Genomic DNA, 26,401 nt, shown 5'->3' with positions numbered 1-26,401 from the left:
CGGCCACTTCGCGACAGCGCTCCGCGGACTCGAAGCCTTCTTCCTCCCACCACTCACCTTCCATCTCCGGCTCTGCTGCTGCTTGGCCAACTGGGGCCGCGGCATGCAGGAGGGCCGGCCCGCTCAGCAGAGGCTTCGGCGGGCCGCTCCCAGCGGGGATCCTGGGGCTTCCCTGCACGGCTCCCCGGCCACGTGCACCTCAGATGGGGCCAGCCCAGGAGAGAGACTTCCTGGCCACCCTTCTCCCAGGGGGCGGGGCACCCGGGCGCAGGGCCAATCAGGAGCTCTGCGAGGGGGCAAGTCCACATGAGAGAAGCGCAAGTGCCTCCCTGTCTCTGTCTCTGCAAATGGCGGAGGAGGCTCCAGAGCCGCATGCGGCCGCTCAAAGAGCCGCATGCGGCTCTGGAGCGGCAGGTTGCCGACCCGTGGTCTAGTTTACGGGTGACATGATAGCAGTCTTCCGATATCTCAGGGGCTGCCACAAAGAAGAGGGAGTCAAACTATTCTCCAGAGCACCTGAAGGCAGGACAATCTAATGGAAGCTAATCAAAGAGAGAAGCAACCTAGAACTAAGGAGAAATGTGCTGACAGAACAATTAATCAGTGGAACATCCTACCTCCAGAAGTTGTGAATGATCCAACACTCGAAGTTTTTAAGAAGAGACTGGACAGCCATTTGTCTGAAATAGTATGGGGTTTCCTGCCTGAGCAGGGGGTTGGACCAGAAGATCTCCAAGGTCCCTTCCAATATTATTATTATTATTATTATTATTATTATTATTATTATTATTATTATTATTATTATACTATTATAAATTGTAGCTGCTTTAAAAGCAGTAGTTTTACTATAGGTGGAATTACTAAATCTGAGGCGAATTGCATATCTGCTTCCTTAGCAAAAAGGAATTTGACATTTTGGGGACGTGGTTATTCATAAAAAGTATTTTTTAAAGTTTCAAAAATAGTTAAACAAGGAGTAGAGTGTTTCAGAAATTATTTGAGAAGCATGCTGAAAACTCTGCATAGCCCTATTAAAATTAAAGCTGTGAAGTGGAAAAAATACCCACTGTAATCCACAAGTATGTAAAAAATATAGGACAAGGAACTTGAATAGCATTCCAAACTAGGAGAAATTCCAAGATCAGCAGGTATGTATGGAAGATGCTCTTATAAGATGCATATTTATATTACCTGTGTTCAGGTCACAGCAGGTGGCAACACCAAGCTGACCTTTACTTAGCTGAATAAAGTTAGATGGGAAAACACTAGGAAATCCTCAGGCTGGAGACATAGATTTGAGCTTATTTAATATGCCAAAAAAGGTGTTTTAAATGACATGTTATATGAACAAGTTCTTGACTCCTAAATTAATCATTATTTTATGCAATAATGCCATAGAGAAGAAAGCTTTTCATAAATTTAATGCTTCACAGCAGTCTGACAATTCCCATGGACAGCACAGTCCGATATACTTTCACATTTAGAAAGCAGCAGGATGGAAAAGGCATGCTAATACTGGCCATTCTATCGAAGTACTGTTTTTCTTAAGAGGTTTTTTTGTTGTTGTATGGAGACTATACTAAATGGAAATATATCTAATCAAAATGAAACTTTGGACATATATGAAAGTATAATTGACTTAATGTACTTATATATAAACAAAGTGTAAACCAAAGATTTTTGTTACTTCAGTTGTTTAACTTAGTATACAATACTTATTTTAGCTAGCTTTTAAAAAAAAAACAACGTCCACTTTCCATAGCAGGCTAATTAAACAAGTTCCAAGGAATTTGTTTCATTTTTTAATTTATTGCAAAACTTTAGATAGGATAGTGCATAACAGCTTTATTTTGAGACACAACAATTTACAATCGATCTAATAAAATTATAGGTAATCTTTTTCAAAACACATCCAAGTCTTAAAAGTAATTCTCCAGCAAGTTCAACTATTCCTTCCTTTGCTACTCTTTCTGCCTCTATTTCTTGTAGGAGATGGACTTCTACTATGACTACATGTCAGGCTCCTGTCGCGATTCCGTCCTCTTTTCTTTTTACTTTGTGACCATTGCCTTCCACGGCTGCCTGATTTCTCAGAAACATGACTTTTCTTATGCTTATGAGATTTTTTTCTTTCAGATTCTCCATTTCTTTTATTGTATGAATAATTGGGACTTTGATTGTTCCTTCTTCTTGATCTGCTATAATGTTCTTCATAGTACTCCAATCTATTTCTCCTTTCAGAGTTTTTATTTGCCTCTTTAGCCCAGTCAGTGCAAATGTGCATATCTCTGTTGGCTTCCCAGAACTCATTGTTTGGATTTTTGAATACGTGAAGAAAGTTACAGTGCTTCCCTCTTGGACACTTTTGCCTTTCAAACAAACCTGAAAAAGGATTTATTTTAATAGTTATCGAATTTGAAATCAAGATTATGTTTCCATTCAGTACACTTTGTGATTTATTTGTGTCTGCCAAAATATTACAGGTATAGAAAAAGGCTCTGTGCATGGTTCACCATGCAGATAATCAACCAGTGAACAGAAATATTTAGGTAAAGGTGTTTTCAAAAATGCTAGCTTTTTCCAGAATATCCCATACATAACTGCATATGTCAGATATTTCCTTCAGTATACTCAATAGTACAGCAGGAGCTAAACATGCTGCATTTCGTCATGCTGAGTTACCAGTCCTAGAGAAACTTGCCAATTTAGACCTACAGAGCCCAAGTCAATGAAAGATTATGGCATGATCTCAGCAATCTGCTGAATGGAAAACTAAGTGCTATAGCAGCAGAAATGAAAATTGTATTTCATCACTTCCTACTCAGTTCAGAAATATTGATTTTTAGGCAGATTCACTGCAAAAATGCAAAAAACAACAACCAAACCCCATCCCAAAGACGGAAACCAAGAGTTTCACTGACTCACCGCAAATAGCTGTTTTCCACCTTGTTACTGGACAAAACTCACACTGCAGCTGCCGCCCTGCATACCACCGACCGTTGAATAAAGTGAGAGCTTCCTGACATTCTTGTTCTCTTTAAAAATCAAATTGAGAACATATTGCTAGACTGTCATGAAACTAGCAGTATTAAAACGAGATACCACAAAGCAAACAGAAAACACCTTGATATGCCTGTCCTACACAAGTAGTCATCGACTTACATCTGCAGTTATGGTCATAACTTATGACAGTGACTAGTTGTAAATCAAGGATTACCTGTGCAGGTAAAGCAAATGGGCACTGAATTATCTTAACCTTCTAATGTTTAACAGGAAGGATCAGAATATGATTAAAATCCTTTGTGTGATAGGAAATCCTAAAAAAGAACAGTTCCTAGATTTGTGAAGTAGCTCCCATTCACATAACCCACTGCAGATCTTGTTTAAAGCACATCAGTTATAGGAGATTAATGCTCAAAACATGCCACTGACATGCAGAAATATACCTACCTTGGTCACAACCGATTAATGCTTTGCCTTAAAGTTTTTTGTAAGATCTTTATTAAGTTTAACAAAAGTTTATTTATTGTTTATTGTTAAACACTTACGACTGATATTGAACATACACATTTCCTCGAAGATGAGGTTCAAAGTTACAGCTCACCTATGTAAAAGATAAAATGTCATTCAAACTATATATCTGGAAAAATTATCCTCATAGCATTTCCCTTAATTTTGTAAATATGGTTTCTTTGTGTTTATATTTAAACTTTAATCTTACACATATTGTATTAGGAATTAGATGTAGTCAGGGCTTAATTCTGAACAAGGGGCTACACAATAATACATGTTTACAAGGTACATTATTTACAGCATGCAAAGCATTAATTTCATCATCCAATTCAAAGAGCTATAAGCTAGTTCAGTGATGGCGAACCTTTTAGAGACCAAGTGCCCAAAAACCACCACCCCGCCTCCGCCTCCCGCCCTGCCTGCCCCGCCCACCGAAAGGGCCACGCATCGCCTCCATGGCCTGCTGCAGCAGATTGCCCAGGCAGCCCTGCAGCGTCATGGCAGCCACGCTCTCCGCCCACACCCCACAGCATCATCTGCATGCTATGGGGCAAGGGTGAAGTCTTGTCCCTGCTGCCCGGCTATGTCCTTGGCTGCACTGCTCCATGTGGCCATGCCCGGGGGCGACTCTCCTCCAGGGGGTCTGCTGGTGAGGGGGCCGTGGGGGAGGCGGGGCTAAGGCGTCCAAGTTACACAAACCTGACAATGAGAGTTGGGATCAAAGAAGACATTAAGGAAACTAATATGTCAAGGCTACAGAGAAGGGCAGAAAGAGACACAAAGGAAATAAATGCTTCCTTATTTTCCACCTATAAACTGAACAGAGGATTATCATGAGGTTTTTTTTTCCACCCTTTGGCTTTGGGCACCATTTCATATCAGATTTTGTTCAACAAGAAAAAGCACAAACTCATTTATAGTCAACATATGAACTTATTTTGCCTCCCCACTTCTTTCACACAAGACTGAGGTCCTACGTTTTCCACAATTTTTCAGTTTATAAATGCACAACTAAGGCATGCAGAAAATACCAAACTAAATATTTTTGTACCTTGAACTGTATAACCTTCCCCACATTTTTGAATTCAGGAAGCACGTCTTCATAGAAATCTAGGAACTGTTGATACATTTCCTCTTCACTGTATTCTAGACTTGCATCTGTGTCATAGTCATCTCTCTTACACTGTTCCATCCCAAAAGTAACAAACATTCCCCTGATAAGAAGGGTCTGACTGGAGCTTGGATAATGATGTTTCCGAGAACACCTACAATTAATAAGGAAAAAGTACTGAACCTACTAAAAGACTAATCATGTATGACATGTTTCACTAGAACATTAAGCCTAGTGAAATATAAATGTTAGCAACATTTATTGCTTACTTTAAAGGCATTATTGGAGCAACTGACATTTTCATTTTGGACTATTAAATATATATCTACGGGGTCCTACCCATTGATTTAAGTAACTCTCTAATTATTATTAGTCATCCTCAATTTTCTCCCTAATTCTTGTAGCATACACAGAAGCTTCAGACAAACAAAATCTTCTTTCACTTGTGATAGAAAATGGAGATAAAAGACATTACTTCATAAATTATTTTTCTCATTTATCTGAAGTGCTGACTTACATCCTGCCCATTTCTAAAGTCTTCAAGAATGCAAGTTTGTGATGAGAGATTGGCCAGTCAAAAGGTATAAAAAGAACACATGGCTCATTTCAAATGCGTTCATTTAAACATGATGATTTTCCTTTCAGGATACAGGATTTATTTTTGTCTATAAAAAGTGTCCTGAACTACATTTCGATTCATGCACCTCACCATTAAAAATGTCAGTTAATAGTGTATGGGTCAATTCCTTTTACTTTATGCAATATCCTGGCTCTTGTCTTCAGCTAGAAAAGACAAAGAAGAGCAGACCTGCATAAGTTCCAGAACAAACATTAATAGGAATAATTTTCTGACACAATATTTCTGAGTAATACAAAGAAATGAAAGAAGAGAATATAGTTAATTGTATCTTTACAATTGAATACATTTTCTCTCATTCTTAGATGAATCATTTAAATATGGTATCTGGCCCATATTTCCCTGAGGTGTGGCTTGAAGCTGAGATCACCTGCCACACATATGGCAGAGGTCTAAAAAAAATGTTGTCAACAGATTTTGCATGAGAATTTATTATCCTAAGGACTCAGCACTGAACCCTTTTCACTAAAGTATCCAAAGGCAAATAAAATTAGGAGTGTCAGATTATACCATTAAAAGGGATTTATTAAATAATCCTTCTTGCAAAACAGGAAAATTAACTGTTCAGCTCTGAAAGGACGTGATTTTTATTTTCCTCATATCATGAATATTCATATTCCAACTGGGTCAATTCTTTCTCCTTCCTAACATTTGAGACCTTCACATGCAATGGGGATTTTTTAAAAAAAGTTTGCTAAATAATAGAATTAAACCATGGCCCTATCTTGTTCATATAAATTGCACAGTAACAGTAACTTTATACCCCTCATTAATTTCATACACAAAATGAGCTCCTTCTTGAGCAAACTACCCATTCAATGATGTGCATAACCCCCCAAATCACAGTCTCCCATGTGTCTCCAGAAGTTGAAAGCTAATCTGGAGATGAACACAAAAGGGAGGGGGGAGAAATGAGTCACTTTTCCAGGTGAAGAAGCTTGCTTATCAACTATTAAAACACTGCAATAGCTGCCATTCTATGCATCAAGAGATGTACAATATTAAAAGTGTTATGGTAAGTTAAAACATTTTTTTATAAATGAACAACAAAGCAACAACAACATAACCAATATTCCTGGGCAAAAGGATGGTACACAATATGTCATAAGTTAATATGATTAAAAAGGAATTCTTGTGTGCCTATATTAAAATAAAACTGGTGGGTATTCATCTCAAGAGGGAATGTCTTTCAGTGAATAAATTTCATCCTTAGGATATAAGCCAAAATGTTTAAACTATTAATTAACATTGTAGAAAAAAAAACATTTCTAGTTATTTTAATTATTCAATTAGGATTGAATTACCTGTCCCCAAATCTGCAAGCTCCAGTTTTAATATAGAAAGGGCAATTAGCACGATCTTTCTCGGTGCCTATATTCTCTGGGGGCTCAGGATTGTGCCAAGTAGTTCCATTTTCCAGCTGTGTTTTTTTTCAAAAACGATACCAGTATAATAAAAACAAAATAAAGTTTATAAATGCATTCTGATGAGTAAATTTACCTAATAAATCAGCTTTTCTATAAAAACATCATTAACTTTATTAAGAAAGGGAAAATAAAATTTCATCACTAAATTAAATTTCACTACATTCAACACAGTTTTAAACAACAATCATCTCTAATGTTAGAAATCATATTTCTTGTTAGGTAAAAAGTTCTATGTCCCTGCTCTAAACATACCTGACTTTCAGCCTGATCCAACATCTTCTGCACAGCGTCCTACAAATGGTGCAAATACAGAACTAGTAAAAACTTTGAATCCTGACATCTGATTTGTTCAGTTAAGATCAAAATGCTCAGCTTTAAGTGTTGCTTTGCTTAGTTCAACTGAGAAAAGGCTTACATATTATTCTAGTGTATTCATGCATGTACACACTCATACAACTTATATAGAGATAAAGCATTTAAATTATATTTTAAATAATTTCCTCCACATCTACTTGCTATTATTCATCAATAATGGTATTCCCTTTGCCAACAATTAAAACAGCCCAAAACATTAGAAAGGAAGTGTAGAAGATATTCTGATTTTTTTAGTTTTGCAAACTAACAATATAATTCTGCAATGAGTTAAATATCTTTGAATCAATCTTTTGAATTTGGATGAGACTGGTTCCCTTTCTAATGCATATTATAGGGGACAAGTATCTTGTCATTGTAGCAGAAACTCTGCAAATTATGTACCAGAAAAATTGATTTATATGTAACTCAATGGTATCTACAAGATCAAATATGCACAACTGCACTTGCTGCACTGATTGCTGGCACTTTTAACTGAGCAAATAATATCTTTAATGTCTGTATAGCAAAGCTTAGAGTTGTAGAATAAAGTTGAGTACTAGTATATCAAAAATTGTTAAGTGTATTAAAAAAATCCTAAGCACTAAGGGTAATTAAGAATTTATCAACAGCTTCTGATTTCTCATTATATATCAGAACTTCAATTGTAACCAGTGATATTCAACATCATTCAATTACATGATTCCTCAGTGATGATATTCACATTGAGTTCAATACTTGTTCACATTAACATCACATTTATTTATTCCAGATCAGTTTTTATAGAACAATAGTAGGTCTAATTGTTCAGGGTTTGTGGGCATATTTGGATCATATTGTGGGTGTTCAGGCAAATGGCCACTTGGATATGTTGCTCATTCACAAAAGAGCTGCCAGGGGAGACATAAGCTCCCTACCACACCAAAGTAAGCTCCCTACCACAGCTTCCAGCACTTTTTACCTTTTGTGGCCACACTCTGAAACAGCACTAGGTGCAACCAGTCATCACTTTCATTTTCTAAGAAAGCTTATGAGACTTATTTGGGATCCAGGACATTTCTTGGAATTAAAATGAAATTGAAGGCAGATATGTATCTTTATAGCATCACAAGTTTTCTCTTTTTTAAAAATTAAAATACTTTATTCAATGTAAAAACTAGGTAAAACAAAAACTGTGAGAGACATCCAACAAAATTTCCATGGTGTATCCAGGTATCACACTGTGGCTCCTGATCCATAACTTTTCCTTTCTGTCTTAACCTCCTTTGAAGCCCTCAGCTTCCCTTAGTTCCCAAACACAGTAAAACCATAATTGGAAAGCATTTAGTCTATTATGTTGTTTATATAACCTGCTTCTAATTGGTGCACAAATGTTTTCTTTTTGACTTAAGAAACAATGAATAAAATACTATCAGCATTTAAAAGGCAATACATAAAACCTTCCTAGCCCATTTTGCTAATTTAAATTGATGCTTTCTAGTCTGACAATTTTTATGAAGAATGCTGTACTTCAATTATTTCTATGACCCAAGCTCCTCTTTCTAAACATGTTTTAAATATCAGTATGACAAATCTCAACTTTTTGCCAAAGATGAGCAATAGACATATTCACTTTTTACTTTCAAAATTCTGTAAAGTATAACCTATAAAAAAACCTTTGTAATTTGCTTCTTCCCCCACTTAACAAGTTATAGAAAAAGATACGTCTTGATGAATAAGATGAGCTGTAACATCTTTAAGTGAAAAAAAGTTAAGGAATCGCAGCAGCATAATTCCATGTTAAGAACTTGAAACAAGATTAATCTTTATTTGCTACACCTTTAAAGTTTATGTAAGTGACATACAAGAATAATTTTCTTGCATTTACATCCTCTCAGCAAGAAGCCTACTTGCTTTTTTTTAGATCTACTGTAACAAAAGCCACGGAGTTTTTTCATTTGCCACTATAGGAATAGAGCTGGTAACTTGGTCACAACCACTGACCAAGAAAAGTGGACTGCAAATTTGTGATTTTTCTTTCTTTCTGCCTCACAAAATTTATAATTGCCAGCTGTAGCAAGATGAAGCAAATGCACAAAAAGGATACTATATATATGAGAGATAAAGTTGGCTGTTATTCTATATTCTTTCCAATTTAACACTGAATTACAGTGCAAGCCAGTCCCTTTACACTTAGAAGTATTAATTTAATAGTTTACATAATGCCTTAATTTAGAATTAATAAGGCAGAGTCACAAGTTTACTATGTTTTGAACTCAAAAGAAACATGCCATTCAGGAAGTTCTGCCAAACCCCCATTGTGTAAGGCTGCAGTTTGGCTGAAACAAAGTTTAGGCTTTTGTTGGCCAAAACTAGCTAAAACAAAACCACAGGGAACTGGAGGGGTTTTATGGAATGGTCAGTGCACATAGCCTCCTCTCTCCTCATTCAGTATATCCCACTAACCTGCCCAACCACTAACATTACCTGTATCCAGTCCCTACTTACCATCAGCTGCCATTGCTGTGCCTACACAACATATTCCACTGGTCCACCTGCCTCCCAATCAGCCTTTCCTGCTTTCCCCATCTTCTTTGGCTGCCATCACTGGTGTCTTATCTTCTCCCTTTGAAACATTACTACCCAGGAATCAGACTTTATCTTGGACAAAAATTAGTCATATGACTTATTCCAAATGAGATTTCTATGAACAAACTGATTGGCACTTTCCCATTCAAATCTCTGTTTAAAAACCTGGTACCTGGCTGAAGTAACTTAGGACTCTTATGAGTACAGTGAGAGGATATGCATTGGATTTATCCTCCTAGAGCAGGAATCACCTCTCTTTCTCTCTTCATTTGTTGTTTTCGGTCTTCCTCCTCTTGTTCTTTCTGTTGTTGTTTTTTCCATTCTTCTTTTATTTTTTGCTAAAAAAGAGCAAACCCTTTATTCATCTAGAAAATTCATTTCAAATTAATGTGTACAAACATTGTTGCATTGTATTAAATTAATTATTGTTTCCTTACATTTAATTAGGTATCTGGTTTTTAACCAATGAACCAATTCAAATTTATTTGATTTTTTCTCAAAAATTTCAGTGTGGGATACTTTTCTCACAGAGCTAGAGAAAAACAAAATAGCAAATCTAACAGCAACAATGAAAACACAACAGTCCACCCAATGTCTTACAAACAGCAGAAAGGAAAACAAAATGAAAGAAAATCGGTGACCTGTTTTAAGGGCTTATTTTTGAGCTACTGAGATTCCAGGTTCCTACAGTCTTCAGTAAACCTTACTCATTTGTAGTTCTTGGATTTCTTGTGAGTAGACTTAAATACTTCACAGAAGTTGCTTAAATTAATTGTCAGCTTATTCCCTAGGCAAGGATGAGCCACAAAGCCAGCACAGAAGAAATCTAAATAGGTAAGATTATAAGAAGGGAAAAAAGAAAAGAGAAGCCATAACCAAAAACATTTGGCAACTCCGGTGATAAAAACAGCCCTACACAGAAAAAAAACAACCCTCAAACATTCTTACATTTTGTTTTCCTTCCATTCTTTATAACTAGAGTACCAGCCCCTTTGTTTTGGAAGGCTGCGTTGGTCTCAATTTGTTCTTTATTTTTCTACCTGTCAGATATGCTATCATGTTATTTTGTTTTGATTGCATGGAAATTCTCATAATTTTACAACATCCAGCAATTATGTTTGCTTTATTTAAAAAAGATAAAAGGCATTATTGAAGAGAAAGCAGTGCAACAACATAACAAAATAATACATTTAATGATGTTGGAAACATAACTTTGGTGCCAAGTTTTTTAATGTTTATGGTTTTAATAGGTATATGTGTTATGCTGTTTTTTTAAAATTGGTGTTGTTTTACTTACTGATTGGGAAACACCCAGAGTTTGATATAAGATGGGCAGCTATATAAATGTTTTAAATAAATAAAAATAAATACATTTAAGTGCTTCTCATAGAAATATAACTATAGTTTTACAAAAGAGCTTTAATAAAGACTGACCATATTTCATTGTAATCAACCATACTTAATTTATGTCTATAAGCAACTTAAATCACAAATAATATGAAAACTGCTCCCTTTGTTATTCATTTAGCAGTTCTTCCAAATAGAATGCTGCATTCTCAATATTAGTTCATGACAATTTGAGTGCTACTTTCTTTTTTGAAATAAAGGCATTAACGATGTTTGAAGATCCAAAAGTTAATTCTAGGAGTCTATTTCACTGCTTCAAAAGGTACACTATACCTCTTCTTCCTCCTGACGCTTTCTGGCTGCCTCTTCTCTTTCCTTCCTGATCTTGAAAGCTTCTTGAGCCTTTTCTTCTCTGAGCAACCACTCTTCATGAAGCCTTTGCCTTCCAATATAATCAGGTTAACAATGAATCAAATAGTTTGTCTCATTTTGAACAATTATAGCCGCTATTTCTTCTTTAAATTAACTTATAAACATTAATATGTCAGCAACGAGGCTGCAATCCTGTTTAGGAAGTAATTTCTACTAAACCCTTGAGGCCTATCTCCAAGCAGATATGATTAAGACCAAGAAGGTGTATATAAGCTTTTATAAATAAAGTTTATCATAAAGACAAGTTCAGCAGCTTATATAATAATTTTTAGAGAGTAATCAATTAAAGATAGAGAAAATAAGAGAATGTTTTACATGTATTAAATTGTTTACACACTTTGCTATTTATAGTGCATTAGAAAGTATTTAGACCTCCTTCACTTTTGTCAATGTTGTTATTCTGCAGCCTGATTCTACAGTTGTTGAAATTCATTTTTTTCTCATTAATCTATACTCAGTACCCCATAATGACAAAGTGAAAACAGACTTTTAGAAATGTCTGTAAATTTATTAAAAAGAAAAAACTTAAATATCACATTGGCATAAGTATTCAGACCCTTTGCAACAACACTAGGAAATTAGTTCAGATGCCTCCCATTTCTCTTGATTGTTGCTGACATTGTTACTGATGTTTCCACATCTTGATTAGAGTTGACCTGTAGTAAATTAGAATAGAATAGAACAGAGCTGGAAGGGACCTTAGAGGTCTTCTAGTCCGGCCCCCTGCTCAAGCAGGAGAACCTATACCGTTTCAGACAAGTGACTAGTCTAGTCTCTTTTTAAAAATCTCCAGTGATGGAGCACCCACAATTTTTTAAGGCAAGCTGTTCCACTGGTTAATTGTCCTCACTGTTAGGATGTTTCTCCTTAATTCCAGGTTGCTTCTCTCGTTGATCAGTTTCCAACCATTGTTTCTTGTCTTGCCCCTCTGGTGCATTGGAGAATAGTTTGATCCCCTCTTCTTTGTGGCAGCCCCTCAAATTAAATTGATTGGACATGATTTGGAAAGGCATACACCTCTCTATAGGACGCCTCACAGCTGACAATGCATACTGTAGCAGAGCAAAATGCATGAGATCAAAGGAACTGCCTGCAGAGCTCAGAGACAGGATTATTACAAGGCACAGTTCTGGGGAAGGCTACAATAAAATTTCTGCTGCACTGAAGGTTTCTAAGAGCACAGTGTGCTCCATAAATCTCAAATGGAAGAAGTTTGGCACAACCAGGACTCTTCCAAGAGCTGGTCACCAGGTCAAACTGAGCAATCGGGGAAGAACGGCCTTAGTTAAGAGGTGACCAAGAACCCAATGGTCACTTTGACTGAGCTCCAGAGATCGTGTGTGGAGATGGGACAGAGTTCCAGAAGGACAACCATCACTGCAGCCCTCCAATGATCTGGGCTTTATGACAGAGTGGCTAGACAGAAGCCTCTCCTCAATGCAAAACACATGAAAGCCTGCTTGGAGTTGCAAAAAAGTGCTTGAAGGACTCTCAAACTGTGAGGAACAAGATTCTCTGGTCTGACGAAACCAAGATTGAACTGTTTGGCCTCAATTCTAAATATTATGTGTAGAGGAAACCAGGCACTGCTCATCACCTGCCCAATATGATCCCAACAGTGAAACGTGGTGGCAGCATCATGCTGTGGGAGTGTTTTTTAGCAGCAGGGACTGGGAGACTGGTCAGCATTGAGGAAAAGCTGAATGGAACAAAGTACAAGGATATGCTCAATGAAAACCTGTTCCACAGCGCTCAGGACCTCAGACTGGGCCAAAGGTCCACTTTCCATGACAATGATCTTAAGCACACAGCCAGTGGCTTAGGGACAATTCTGTGAATGTCCTAGAGTGGCCCAGCCAGAGCCCTAACTTGAACCCTATTGAATCTCTGAAGGGACTTGAAAATGGCTATCCACTGACAGTTGCCATCCAACCTGACTCAGTGTCAGAACCCATTTCCTTGTTGGGGGGGGGTGTTGGTTCTGTCCCTTTCCAGCTTCTTTCTCTGGGTTCTGTCATTCTCCTGAGGGGGAGGCCCTATGGAGTGCATTATTTCTCCTTTGCTTAGCTACAATGTAGCCTCTCTGCCTTTTCTATCTGCTTGCTCTTTGAACTGTTTCCCCTTGATGTCAACCTGGGGTGAGAAAGGAATGTGCCTCTGGCCATCTGGCTTATCTCTCACTGCGGAAGAGAAAGATGTGAAGACTCAACAATGTCTTCACAGGCATGGGAACAGACTCTGTTATCAGCTCCGTTCCCATAGCGGATTTAACACCTGGGGATTGGCTCGTTTGAACTGACCTATTGAACTGATTTGCTTGATGCTCCTGATTTGCTTGATGCTCCTTTAACCTACTCCTTGATGCTCCTTTAACCTACTGATCTGAGCAGGAAACCTCAGATCCTGCCTTCTATGCCTGCTGTCAGCTTCTCCTAATAAAAGTTCCTTTTGGAATGAAAGTGTTCCAAGAGTCCTGCTTTCTTGGGATGAGGTTTTGAAGTGGGTCCTTACATTAGGCAGGATCTGCAGTAACAGTCAAACCAAAACCCTTTACCGGGGGACTGCGCAAATGATGTCTGAAATCAGCATGGAGAGGGAAGAACCTGCCCTGGGGGAGGGGAGTTTTCCCACCAGGCAGGCCCCAGCAAATACAGCTCTCAGTCCTCGAGCTCCTCGGGTGAGGTGGTGGTCCATGAATGCCAAGACAAACCAAGGTGATCAATGGGCATTGGCAAGAAGGAAGACTGGGAGAAGAAAGCCAGGAAGGTGACCCTCAAATGCGAGTCACCAGCCGGGTTGGAAAGGCGAGATAGAGAGGTCGCTTCACCTCAGTGAAGATGAGGACAACAGGCCATCCCGCTCCAACCGGTTCCTAGAGCAAGCTATTGACATGCTGAGAGTTGCCTTTGATTCCCTGAAGGAAGAGAACGCCGATCCATTCTGGGGCACCGCCAAACCAGGTTCAGCTGAGGGGACAGATGAAGGCGGGGTTGAGGCAGCAATCCCAGGAACTTCTGCCAGCACCACGGAAGCAGCAACCGTCGCTGCAGCCACCCCCGGCTGGGCTGCACCAGTGGACGGTGACAGACACCAACCCAGGAGATGAAGAGGACATCGAACCATCAGGAAGTTCCCTCCGCTGGGGGTGAGGTATAGCGGAGAACCACATTGGTTGGGGTTTTTCTTGACTCAAGTCCTAAACTACATGGAAGAATATGGCCGAGAAATAACCAGCAACCGTGGCCAAATAAGGATTGTACAGACGGCCCTAGATGGCGAATGGGTGGTGGATCTCCATGATGCCGATGCTCCAGAGCTGCAAAATTTCAATCAATTCATGGCAGCTCTCCGGCGATGTTTCGAAGAGCCCTTGGCCGACTGGAAAGCACGGGAGTGCATAAAAACTGTCAGACAAGGGCGGCGACCCATAGCTGAATACACGCAGGAATTCCAAGCCCTAGCCAGTAAGCTGAACTGGCCAGAGGATATCCTAGTGGGTCATTTCAAAGATGGTCTAAACAATGACCTGTATTATGCTTGCATCCTTCGGGGATATCCTGACCGGCTCCAGGACTGATACATCCTAGCCAAGGAAGCAGAAATTGATCATGCCAGAAGTCAACGACACGGGGGGAGATCCTGGGGAAAGTCACCAGTGGAACCCCTCCGAGAACCAGCAAAACCGGCCCCTAGCACCCCGAGGATAACGGGCTGCTTCAAATTTGGGAAGGACGGGCACCACGCCGCTGAGTGTCACTTGAAAACCCCCATCCATAAACCTGACCAGAGAAGCCCAGGAAAAGTCCATTGAAACCGCTATGAAGAGCATGGAGGTTGTCAAGACGGGAAGAACTCCAATCCAGCCAGGAGGACCCTCTGATTCCTCAGAGGACAACTCGGAAGACGAACCCCTGGCAAGTGGACTCATCGTGCCCCTCATCAGAACCGTAGAACTGTTTAGCCCAGGGATGCTGGAGAAAGTTGCACTTAGAGCCCTAATAGACTCCGGCTACATTCGCTGCCTCATAAGCCCAACCCTAGTGGGGAATTTAGGGATTCCGGTGAGGAGGCTGAAGAAACCGATTTCGTTTGGTCAATTAAATGGGTCCATTGCAGGGGAGACACCAGCCACTCTTGCCACATTACCTGTCCAACTCACTATAGGGGATCATGTAGCGACTCTAACATTTGTGGTAACCCCTGGAATGGAATGCCCACTCATATTGGGTATGGCATGATTAACCAAATGGAACCCGAGGGTGAACTGGAGGACAGGAGAGCTGAGATTCCCAAAAGGCGAAGTGGAGGCTAAAGCCCTGACTCAGATGGAAAAGAGGGGGGGGGGCTCCTGACAGTGCAGCGACAGTGGGGGAGAAAGAGTTGGAAAGTATACCAGAGGAATATTGGGATCTAGCTGAAGTGTTCAGCGAAGAAAGATCTGATGAATTGCCCCCCCCCCACCGTCCCATGGATTGTGCTATTGAATTACCTAAGCCAAAAATGTACTCCATAACCCCATGGGAGCTAGAGGAATTACAAAAGTTCATAGACAAAAATCTGGAGAGGGGATTTATTCAACTGGCAAAGCCCAAAACCGCAGCCCCCGTGTTGTTTCATGAAAAGAAGGATGGGTCTCTTCATCTCTGCGTAGATTACAGATCTCTCAGTGCAGTGACTGAGAGCAACCTTTACCCCCTTCCTCTGATGCAAGACATGCTAGTGAACTTATCGAAAGGAAAAATCTTTTCAAAATTAGACTTAAGAGAGGCGTATTACAGAATCAGGATTAAGGAAGGGGATGAATGGAAAATGGTGTTCAATTGCTCCTTAGGGTGTTTCCAATTCAAAGTTTTGTCTTTCGGACTCCAAGGAGCCCCTGCGTTGTTCATCAATTAATAAACGATGTGCTCTGGGACCACCTATATAAAGGGGTGCTTGTTTACCTGGACCATACCCTAATATTTACCGAAACAAAAGAGGAGCACATAAAACTAGTGAGAGCACTACTGAAAAGCTGCGGACAGCCCACTTGTATGCCAAATTATCTAAATGCGAGTTTCATAAAGAAAAAATTGACTACCTGGGGTATTGCATTTTGCCAAGTGGCATAGAGATGGATCCTGAGAAGGTCCGGGCTGTTCTGGAGTGGGCCCCACCCCGCACCAGGAAACAACTGCAAAATTTCCTAAAGATTTGCTAATTTTTACCGCCAATTCATTCCTTCCTTCACACAAATTGCATTGCCGATTACTAACTTACTAAAGACAAAATGGGGGGGGGGGGGGNGGGGGGGGGGGGGGGAAACGAAGCCCAGCCAACCTTTAAAATGGATGGTAGAGTGTCAAACCGCATTTGAAAGGCTGAAAAGGTTATTTTCCGCAGAACCAATCTTAAGACACCCTGATACTGATAAACCATTCGTGATCCAAGCTGATGCTAGTGATGTAACTATGGGGGCAGTGTTAATGCAGGAGAACGATAAAGGGAAACTGCTGCCCTATGTGTACACATCGAGGAAACTCATGGAGACAGAGCAAAGGTGGGCAGTTTGGGAGAAGGAGGCTTATGCTGTCTGATGGGTCCTCCTAACCTGGTGGCATTTCCTGGAAGGGAACAAAATCCCCATCTAGGTATGGACCAACCCCAAGAAACTTGAAGCCCTAAAAATGCCTAGAAAACTGACTCCTAAACAAGCAAGATGGTCTTAGCATTTCCACTGGTTTAATTTCACCTTAAAACATTTGCCGGGAGAAAAGAACTTCCTTGCAGACACACTATCCAGATTGCCACAATACAACAGTAATAAGGCAGAAATAACAGACCCACTCATGCCATCAAAACAGCTGGCAGTGCAAGTTACCACCCGAGCGCAAGCCAAAATCCAGAAGCTGCTGGTGAGCCAAGCAGGGATTAAATTCAAAAAAGTGCTAGAGACCGACGAATGGTTCCTAAGCCACAAGAACCTATGCACAACGGCTGATCGACTGCCATGGGTGGAAGGGAAACTGTACATTCCAAAAAGCCAGAGACTGACTTTCATGCAGCTCTGTCATGACTCAAAATCAGCTGGACACTTCAGGTTTGTGAAACGGCAGTTTTGGTGGCCATCAATAAAAAAGAACATTGAAAGCTATGTGGCTAGTTGCCCAATATGTGCTGCAGCTAAGAAAAGACAAGGGAGGACCCCAGGCTTATTGCAACAGTAGCAACCCCATCAGTGCCTTGGAAAGAAATTTTTATGGACTTTATTGTGGAATTACCAGAGAGTGGGGTATCATGCGCCCATCGGAGCCTGAATCTGCTGAGGAAAATGAGCTGGAACTGGAGTCGATGGAGGTCAAGGGAGGGGTGTCTGTGGCTTCAGAGGAATGTGGGGAAGAGCAGGCTGAGGCAGGCCAGGGCCTTTCAGGATTGGGACAGGATGAACATGAGAGACAGAGCTCAGGTGATGAGCAAGGGCCACCCCCTCCTGATCCTAGAGCACGGAGAGTAGAGAGAAGGAGGGAACAACGCAGGCAGGCTCAACTACTTGGGAGAAGAGTTCCCCACCCCTCTCCACAAGGCACACTTAGAGACTGAGACTTAACGAGATGCTGTGGGGAGGGACATTTGTTGAGAACAAACACTGAATGCTTGGAGTTTTGTGTGCCATTGCTGATCTTGGAAACAATTCTCTGATCTCTTGTTCTGTGTTGTGATTTCTGGTTGGAAACCCTGAAACTCTGACCATTGGACTGGCTGACAAACTTGATTTGGTGTTCAAAGACCTTGGATTGAATTTTGGCTTCTCTTCTGAAACTGCTCAGGCAAGCTTGTATTTCCACAGACTTGTTACATTTTGGATGTATGTTTCTTTCCTTGTTATTTACGTGGCCTTGAGTAAATTACTCTTCTAATCTGTGAGTTGAAACCTGAAGGAGGACGGCTTGTTCCATACATACACTTTCCCTGCCAGAAGAGTTAAAAACTTGTGAAACTACTTGCAGCCAGAGGCTGCTGAAGGTGTGTGTGTCTTACTTTGTTCTGCAGCTTGCCACAAATGTGGGAGTATTTGGGGGAAATTGGAGCAAATAAAGGGCAGTTTGAACTGCCAGTTGACTGCTTTGCCTCTGTGCTGTGCCCTGGGTCATCACAGTGGGGGAATACAGTTATTTGGGTCATAACAGATTTGTTTTCTAAGCAAGTGCATTTTATTCCATGCCCCAAAATCCCCACTGCAAAGAAACTAGCAAAGTTGTTTGTTCAGCATATTTATCGGCTTCATGGGGCTCCACAACAAATCATATCAGATAGGGGAGTGCAATTCACGTCAGAGTTTTGGAAAGCATTCTTGGAACTTTTGGGGACCACTCAGGGACTGTCATCTAGTCATCATCCGCAAACGAATGATGGGACTGAATGTTCAAACTCAATACTGGAACAGTACTTATCTGGCTTATCTCTCGCTGCGGAAGAGAAAGGTGCAAAGACCCAACATCTTCACAGGCATGGGAACAGACTCCATTATCAGCTCCGTTCCCACAGCGGATGTAACACCTGGGGATTGGCTCGTTTGAACTGACCAGATGAACTATTGCGGTGGGGTTTGCTTGATGCTCCTTTAGCCTATTGATCTGAGCGGGAAATCCTCAGATCCTGCCTTCTATGCCTGCTGTCAGCTTCTCCTAATAAAAGTTCCTTTTGGAATGAAAGTGTTCCAAGAGTCCTGCTTTCTTGGGATGAGGTTTTGAAGCGGGTCCTTACATTCAGCTTGAGAGGATTTGCAAGGAAGAATGGCAGAAAATCCCCCAAACCGGGTGTGCAAAGCTTGTCGCATCACACTCAAAAAGACTCTAGGCTGTAATTGTGGCCAAAGGAGCTTCAACAAAGTGCTAAGTGAAGGGTCTGAATACTTAAGTCAATATGATATTCAAGTTTTTTCTTTTTAATAAATTTACAGACATTTCTAAAATTGTTTTTGTCATTATAGGGTACTGAGTGTTGATTAATGAGGAAAAAAAGAATTTCAAGAACTGTAGAATCAGGCTGCAGAATAACAAAGGTGACAAAAGTGAAGCGGGTCTGAATACTTTCTGAATGCACTGTATATATTTGTCTTCCAAGTTATATACCTAGATAGAAGGTTAATGGCTTTAAGTAAGCATGCAGAAATTTGAGCTGCCTGTTTATAGGTTAAATCTGTTTATTCACCTTTCATCTTCAAGTTCTTGCTCTTCTTCATTTGGTTCTTCTTCATAAATTGGTTCATCTTTATTTGCATTTTCTATAAAGAAAAAGAATAGATACACAATTCCGATTGCTCATCTTTGGTTAGAAGGCAGATTAGTGCATTCCACATTATTTAAATAAGTATTAGTGCACTTCAGTTATAGGAAGTCAATTCTGTTTCTTATTCCTATAATATTTCTGACAATACAACTAATTACCAGGAAAGGTGGTAGGTTCTCCTATGTCTAGAAAAAGATGTGACATTTTCTGGAGCTGCTTTAAATTAATTTACAGCAAATTGCGCTCTATAGGGGATTGGAACAGCCAGATGGCTACTTGGGGATGCTAACTACATTAGAGTCATGTTCATCTTAAGAGTGCTATATTAGTTTTCAATAAACTTATGGATCCAGTTCAATGTGCTGGCTAGAACCTATAAAGCTCTGAATGGCATACTGCTGAGTTACATTGGGCACTGTTTTACCAAGCATGCCTGCTTCTTCCAAATATCTACAGTGGATCTAGTATGCCCATTTCCAAGAAAAAGTAAGAGATGTATCAGCCACGTTCTCTCTATAATAGTCCCTTGACTGTAATACACTGACATAAAAGGTATACACAGCTCCTATCTTCCTCCTACTTCAGAAGGCCCTGAAAATAGCCTGTTCAATAAGTCTTTGACCATCACAAGTACCTATGAGGAACCATTTAATAATTGTATTGTTTTAATTTGAATTAAAGATTCTAGGGTGTTTTTGTCTAAGCATTTAGGACTGCCAAGAGTCTAAGAAATACTGTTAAATAAAATACAAACAAATAAGTCCTTAAATAGGGGATTGGTCCGAATGGCCTGAATGACCTAATTCAATTAATTGTATGTTTCTGTAATCATTGATGAAACTAGACTCCCAAACCTCACTGGAGGGACAGGCACTATAGTAACCTAAATAATACAATCACTTTATCAAAATGAAAGCAATGTAGATTAGGATTTAATTTTATACCAAAACAACAGGATCTAATAATGTTAGTAAAGAGAATATTGCTCTTTTATGACATACCTTTCCAAAAAATATTCTAAAGCTATTCCAAACATTCCTCTTCCCCCAAAAATACTTGGTTTTCTCAAGTCTGCTTATATTTCAATTTTGTCCATGTCCAGATTGTACATAAGAACTCAAACTCTTAATAATTAACAACCTATTTTACTATTTAATCAAAAAAATCAGCAGTAGCTTACTATTACTGCCTATATAGCCTATCTTTTGTAATCTCAAAGTTATTTGACACACACACACATATAAAGTCTACATACTCCTGTAAAAAACCCAGGTTTTTTAGATGTAAAAAGATCTGACCAAAATAAACCACTTCAAAAAATTTTCCACTTTAATATAACATATATACTTTACAATTCAATTGAAAAACAAACTGAAACCTTTTACAGGGAAATATACATATACTGTACATATACATACATCTTAAAAACAATCTTTAAAATCGATGACTGATTCCTGGGTGCATTCATAGTAGAAATATAAACAAAAGTGAACACCAGGAAAGGTAAAAAACTACAAAAGTTTTAATAAATTACGATCCAAGCTTTCACCGGCTCACTGCCGGCATCTTCAGGGATCTATGTAGGTCAATGGGAGCACGCGTGCTCCCATTGACCTACATAGATCCCTGAAGATGCCGGCAGTGAGCCGGTGAAAGCTTGGATCGTAATTTATTAAAACTTTTGTAGTTTTTTACCTTTCCTGGTGTTCACTTTTGTTTATATTTCTACATATATATATATACATACATACATACATACATACATACATACATACATATTCATCATTTTGAAACATACACATACATATATTCAAAATAGTGGAAATTGACAACTCCCTCTGATCACTAGAATACAACTCACAGTTGGAAAAAAAAATCTGTATTTCTTTATTTATATCAGAATACATTTTCTTTTACCTGAATCTCTCAGTCTTGCTAGAGCTTGTCTCCTTTTCTTCCGCTTCTCTTTCTTCAAAAGTGCTCTGTACCTTTTGTGGCTGAAGATTAAATAGTTTTTCTTTTATTTTGATAACTGATGAAATACTAAAATTCTCAGATCCTAAATATATAGTATTTTAAATAGATTATATTATAATTCTGTTTCTCTTACTAGGAATTAATTGAACTCAGTGGAATTTCTGTGGAATCTGATTAATATCATTTCAGAAATAAAACTTACTTTTTTAGAATTTATTTCTGGTAAATGTATTCCATTCTTAATTACTAAAGTTATCAAATATTAAAATACCCAAGAAAAATAAAAGAATGTAGACATAGATTTTAGCCTAGAATGTGTTTTGTTTTGGACCCTTTTGCTAGTTTAGAAAGCTAGGGGCCAGCTCCCGCAGTAAAAAATTTTTTCCCAGATTCTTGTGGGAAGAGAAGAATATAGTCTGCATATATCTGGGTTTTTTTACTCAGCTGCCAGCACTTGAATTCTGAATTTGGATATAAGTTCAGAGTAAGTGATATGTAGATGTAATTTTTTTCCTCTAAGTCAGGGGTGTCAAACTCGCAATGTCACGTGACGTGTCGCGATGTATCGTGACTTTTTTTCCATTGCCGGCAATGGGATGGGTGCGGTTTCGGTATGACGCATCCAGCCCGCGGGCCAACAGTTTGACACCCCTGCTCTAAGCTGTTGTTTCAAACCAGACCTGAAGTCTCACTTAGAATATATATTAGAAAGAGGTGAGAGGCTTAAAACTACAGATAGTCCTTGATTTACAACAGTTCATTTAGTGACCATTCAAAGTTACAACAGCACTGAAAAAATTGACATGACCCTTTTTCACATTTATAACCATTGCAGCATCCCAATGGTCATGTGATCAAAATTCAGATGCTTGGCTACTGACTCATATTTATGACTGTTGAAGTGTCCCGGAGTCATGTGATCCCCCTCTGCAATCCCTTGACAAGCAAAGTCAATGGGGAAACCAGATTAACAATTGTATTACTAATTTAAAAACTGCAGTGATTCACTTAACAAATGTGGCAAGAAAGATCATAAAGTGGGACAAAACTCATTTAACAAATGTCTCACTTAGCAACAGAAATGTTGGGTTCAATTGTGGTCATAAGTCAAGGACTACCTGTAATAGCAATGCAAAATTGACATTTATGGTGCCTATTTATATAAGACTGATCATAGGGTGAAGTAGAAACATAAGAAATTTAGCCTTGCTATTAGGATTTTCATTCAGATCAAACCCTTCCCATTCATCCCCATTGTAAACGTGCATTCCAAAAAAGGGTCCCAAGCAAACAATTGAATTCCCAATTTCCCAGCAAAACCACTGATGCCCAATTAAAAACAATACTGAAGAAACATGCTATAGTTCTATATTGATTGGCAAAAAAATGTTTAATTAAATCTAGAAGACATCTCAAGAGAGAAGGACAGAGAGGCAATACTTAGATTCACACATATACCTTCAACGTAAACACTACTGTGGCTTAGAATTATTGCCTGGCTAGCTCACACAACTCACTAAATTAATGGTTGTTTTGCCAGAAGTGTGTCATCCAGACACAATTATGTGGAAAAAGTGATTATGTGCATATGGCAATGTCATAATGCAATCCTGGTCCTTCAATAACTTGGCTCCAAATATTTAACACAATTATGCAAGTTCAGATGATTTTATTGTTCAGGTTTTTTTTCAATTCTCTCCCCACCTGACCCCTGCCATCAAATAGCAATAAATTACTACGGTCCAGCCAGAGTATTCTTGTAGTAAGGATTTTTTCAAAGAAATACCTCCTCTCCAACTTAATTGAGCACCTAAACTAGTGCTATTGTTACCCTCATAAATTTGAATTTGGGGAAGGGGGGGGGGGGCTTGTGGCAACTGTTAATGTCTGACTAGTATCCCACTGTAATCATTTTGGGAACTGAGATGCATTGGGAATTGAGATGTAGTGTTTTACAAAAATACTTATATTGTCCCAATTTTTAAAATCTGCTACTCTATTTTTCTGTAGAGGGGCATATTAGTACTGAATAATGGAAACACAGAAGGCTTACTATTAATTTTTAGTCTATTATTTTCCATCCCTAACTGATGACATAATCCATTTATATCCCACATACGCCTCTCCTTTCCTTTATTAACCACATTAGCCTGTCTGCAGCTTTCCCCATGCAGGCTGACATTCAAAGTTCACGTTATCTAAGCTATATTTATATCCTCTGCGAGCCACTTGCTGCATTTCTTATGAAATCTTTGCCATTACAGTTTGCTAGCTGTCTCCTGAAAAATAAGTCCTCTTTATTCTTACTTCGTTAACCGCCACGAATTCAGGATTACCAGCTCCTTAGTTTCTCATTGACAGAAAAGATTACTTCGATCACCCAAGCGCCAACAAGTGACAACAGGGAGCTCAGGATAAGAAAGGGTACTACCATGACATAATTCCCAAAACGAGACAAGACAATCTAGCAACTGAATCAAAACACATAACTAACCCATTCTTACCTCAATTTCATCATCCCCTCAACTGGCGGCGGCGGCGGCGGCGGCGGCGACAAGAACGTCGCCATATTACAGTCTCCAGGATCATCACGTGACGAGAGACAGTCGGACGTGACGCAATTTCTCTTCCGTAAAGGTGTTCCTTATGATGCTGGCAGAATCCTGAACAAAGCGTGGTGAATGGAGGGCTCGAGGAAGGGACTGGACGATAGAGATAGAAATAATAGACTGGAGGTATCAGGATCCTTGCGGACACTTTCGGTCTAGGTTCAAAATGAAAGTAAGAAGTTTTCGTATTTCAGAGCTCAATTTAACAATACAGATAGTCCTCGACTTACAACACTTCATTTAGTGACCATTCAAAGTTACAACAGCACTGAAAAAAGTGGCTGGCTTCCAGAAAAAAAGGTATTTGTAATCTCTACAAAGAAAGAAGGAATAAAGAAGCACATTAAAGAAAAAAAACTCTTTGTTTGGATGGCATTACATTGTTTTTTGTTTTTTTTAAAAAAAATTAGAAAGTTTTTTATTTATAATACAGTTAAAACAAAGATGGACATAACGTGACATTCCAGAATAAATATTCCTAACAATTTATTCCTCTCAATACATATAATTCTTAATCTCTATATAAAAATATTCTTCTATACAATACAGTTATACATACAGTTATATATATTTCTATCTTAACACTAACATAAAACCCGAGCAGTTCTCCTTGATTCACACCAGTAATAAAATTTGTCCCAGATTTCAAAGTAATCTGATTCTGTCTTATCCTTCATTTCCAATGTGAGCCTATCCATTTCAGCACACGATAAAATTTTATATAAAATCTCTTCTTCTGTTGGGATTCCTTTATTCCTCCAGTTTTGAGCATACACCAATCTAGCAGCCGTGAGAATGTGTAACATCAAATAAAATACCCCTTTGTCGTATTTCTGTGTGGTTATGCCTAGTAAGAAGAGTTCTGGTTTTAACTCTACCACTAACATTAATATTTCTTCCAGCCAATTTTTAACCTTATTCCAAAAGTCACAGGGTCGTGGGCACTCCCACCACGTATGGTAGTATGTCCCTATTGCCAATTTACATTTCCAGCATTTGGAAGAAACATTTGGACCCATTTTAGCTAAACTTATGGTTGGAAGATGCCATCTGTAGAACATTTTGTAGAGATTTTCTTTGTAGGAGGTGGCCAGAGTGAGCTTCCTGTTTCTTACCCATAATTCTGGATGGCATTACATTGTTAATGTACATTTCATATCTTGTACATTGAAATGTAATGGTGGATCAGAAGAATTGTGACATCTGAAGCACTTTGCTTTCAGATTCCATCCAAGGCAGGCCACCTCCATTGCAGATTCGAGAGAGAGCAAAGTATATACAGGTAGTCCTCAATGACCACAATTGAGCCCAGAATTTATGTTCCTAAGTGAGAAATGTGTTGAGTTTTGTCCCATTTTACAGCTTTTCTTGCCACATTTGTTAAATGAATCACTGAAGTTGTTAAATTACTAACATGGTTGTTAAGTGAATCTGGCTTCTCCATTTTGCTTCAGTTCACAAAAGATGGTCACGTGACTCAAGGACACTGAAACCATCATAAATATGAACCAGTTGTCAAACATCCAAATGTAAATCATGTGACCATGGGGATGCTGCAACTGTCATAATAGTGGGAATGCTACAGCCATAATAGTTCTTGGCTTGCCCTGGTCCTGAGGACTCCCCCTTCGGACCTGCCTTGCCTTGGACTCTGTCCTGTTTTGCTGGACGTCGAGTGGAGCAGGCGGGACGAGGGGAAGTTGCTGTTGCTAGAGACTGGCTAACATCGCTCTAGGCAAGCTGCTGCTACTAGAGACTGACTATCATTGCTCTAGCTGCTGTTACTAGGGACAGACTACCATCGTTGTACACCGGCTGCTGTTACCAGGAACTGTCTACCATTGTCCCCTGTAAGTTTTTACTACCTGAGATTGACTATCATCATTCCACTCTAGTTTGCCAACGTCGTCAGAGTGGAATGCCGGAGGTTCGGAAATTTGCTTATGGGACCAGCTGTTTTTGCACTCTGTTCATGGATGAAGCAATCACGGTCCTGGAAAGGATCCAGAGAGGCCACTTTGCGGCTTCGAGAGAAAGACGGCTGTTTAGCTGGAACCCAGGTTCAGCAACTCTTCTGCTCCCAGAATGTGGCCATTCCAGAGTACCAGCTAAAAGAACTGAACTTGGAAATAGATAGGGCTTCGTAGGCATATAGGGTTGC

At 39.4% G+C, this 26,401-nt stretch overlaps 1 protein-coding gene across 1 annotated transcript; it reads right to left on the bottom strand.

Moving 5' to 3' along the window:
- Window positions 1–1,827: 1,827 nt before the first annotated feature.
- On the bottom strand, window positions 1,828–24,230 carry ZRSR2 (zinc finger CCCH-type, RNA binding motif and serine/arginine rich 2). The gene is made up of 11 exons (XM_015825676.1): window positions 24,136–24,230; window positions 21,572–21,651; window positions 19,577–19,649; window positions 11,288–11,396; window positions 9,859–9,945; window positions 6,941–6,979; window positions 6,566–6,681; window positions 4,565–4,778; window positions 3,549–3,604; window positions 2,926–3,035; window positions 1,828–2,382 (listed from the first exon to the last, which is right to left on the bottom strand). The coding sequence occupies exons 1-11, from the start codon at window positions 24,198–24,200 to the stop codon at window positions 1,943–1,945; spliced, it is 1,389 nt and encodes a 462-aa protein (XP_015681162.1). The 5' UTR covers window positions 24,201–24,230; the 3' UTR covers window positions 1,828–1,942.
- Between the last annotated feature and the right edge of the window lie 2,171 nt (window positions 24,231–26,401).

Source organism: Protobothrops mucrosquamatus, unplaced genomic scaffold, assembly GCF_001527695.2.
Source record: "Protobothrops mucrosquamatus isolate PMUCROS unplaced genomic scaffold, P.Mucros_1.0 scaffold2754, whole genome shotgun sequence".
Taxonomy (NCBI): domain Eukaryota; kingdom Metazoa; phylum Chordata; class Lepidosauria; order Squamata; family Viperidae; genus Protobothrops; species Protobothrops mucrosquamatus.
The sequence above is the reverse complement of the archived record's forward strand: the minus strand, read 5'-3'. Positions and strand labels throughout refer to the sequence as shown.

Bases quoted from the DNA above. Each gene is read 5' to 3' on its own strand.
- ZRSR2 (XM_015825676.1), bottom strand. From the start codon at position 24,200: ATGGCGACGTTCTTGTCGCCGCCGCCGCCGCCGCCGCCGCCAGTTGAG. The intron at 21,652-24,135 runs GTAAGAATGGGT...TTTAATCTTCAG, and splicing joins GAGGGGATGATGAAATTGAG to CCACAAAAGGTACAGAGCAC. The intron at 11,397-19,576 runs GTGAATAAACAG...TTATATTGGAAG, and splicing joins CAAGAACTTGAAGATGAAAG to GCAAAGGCTTCATGAAGAGT.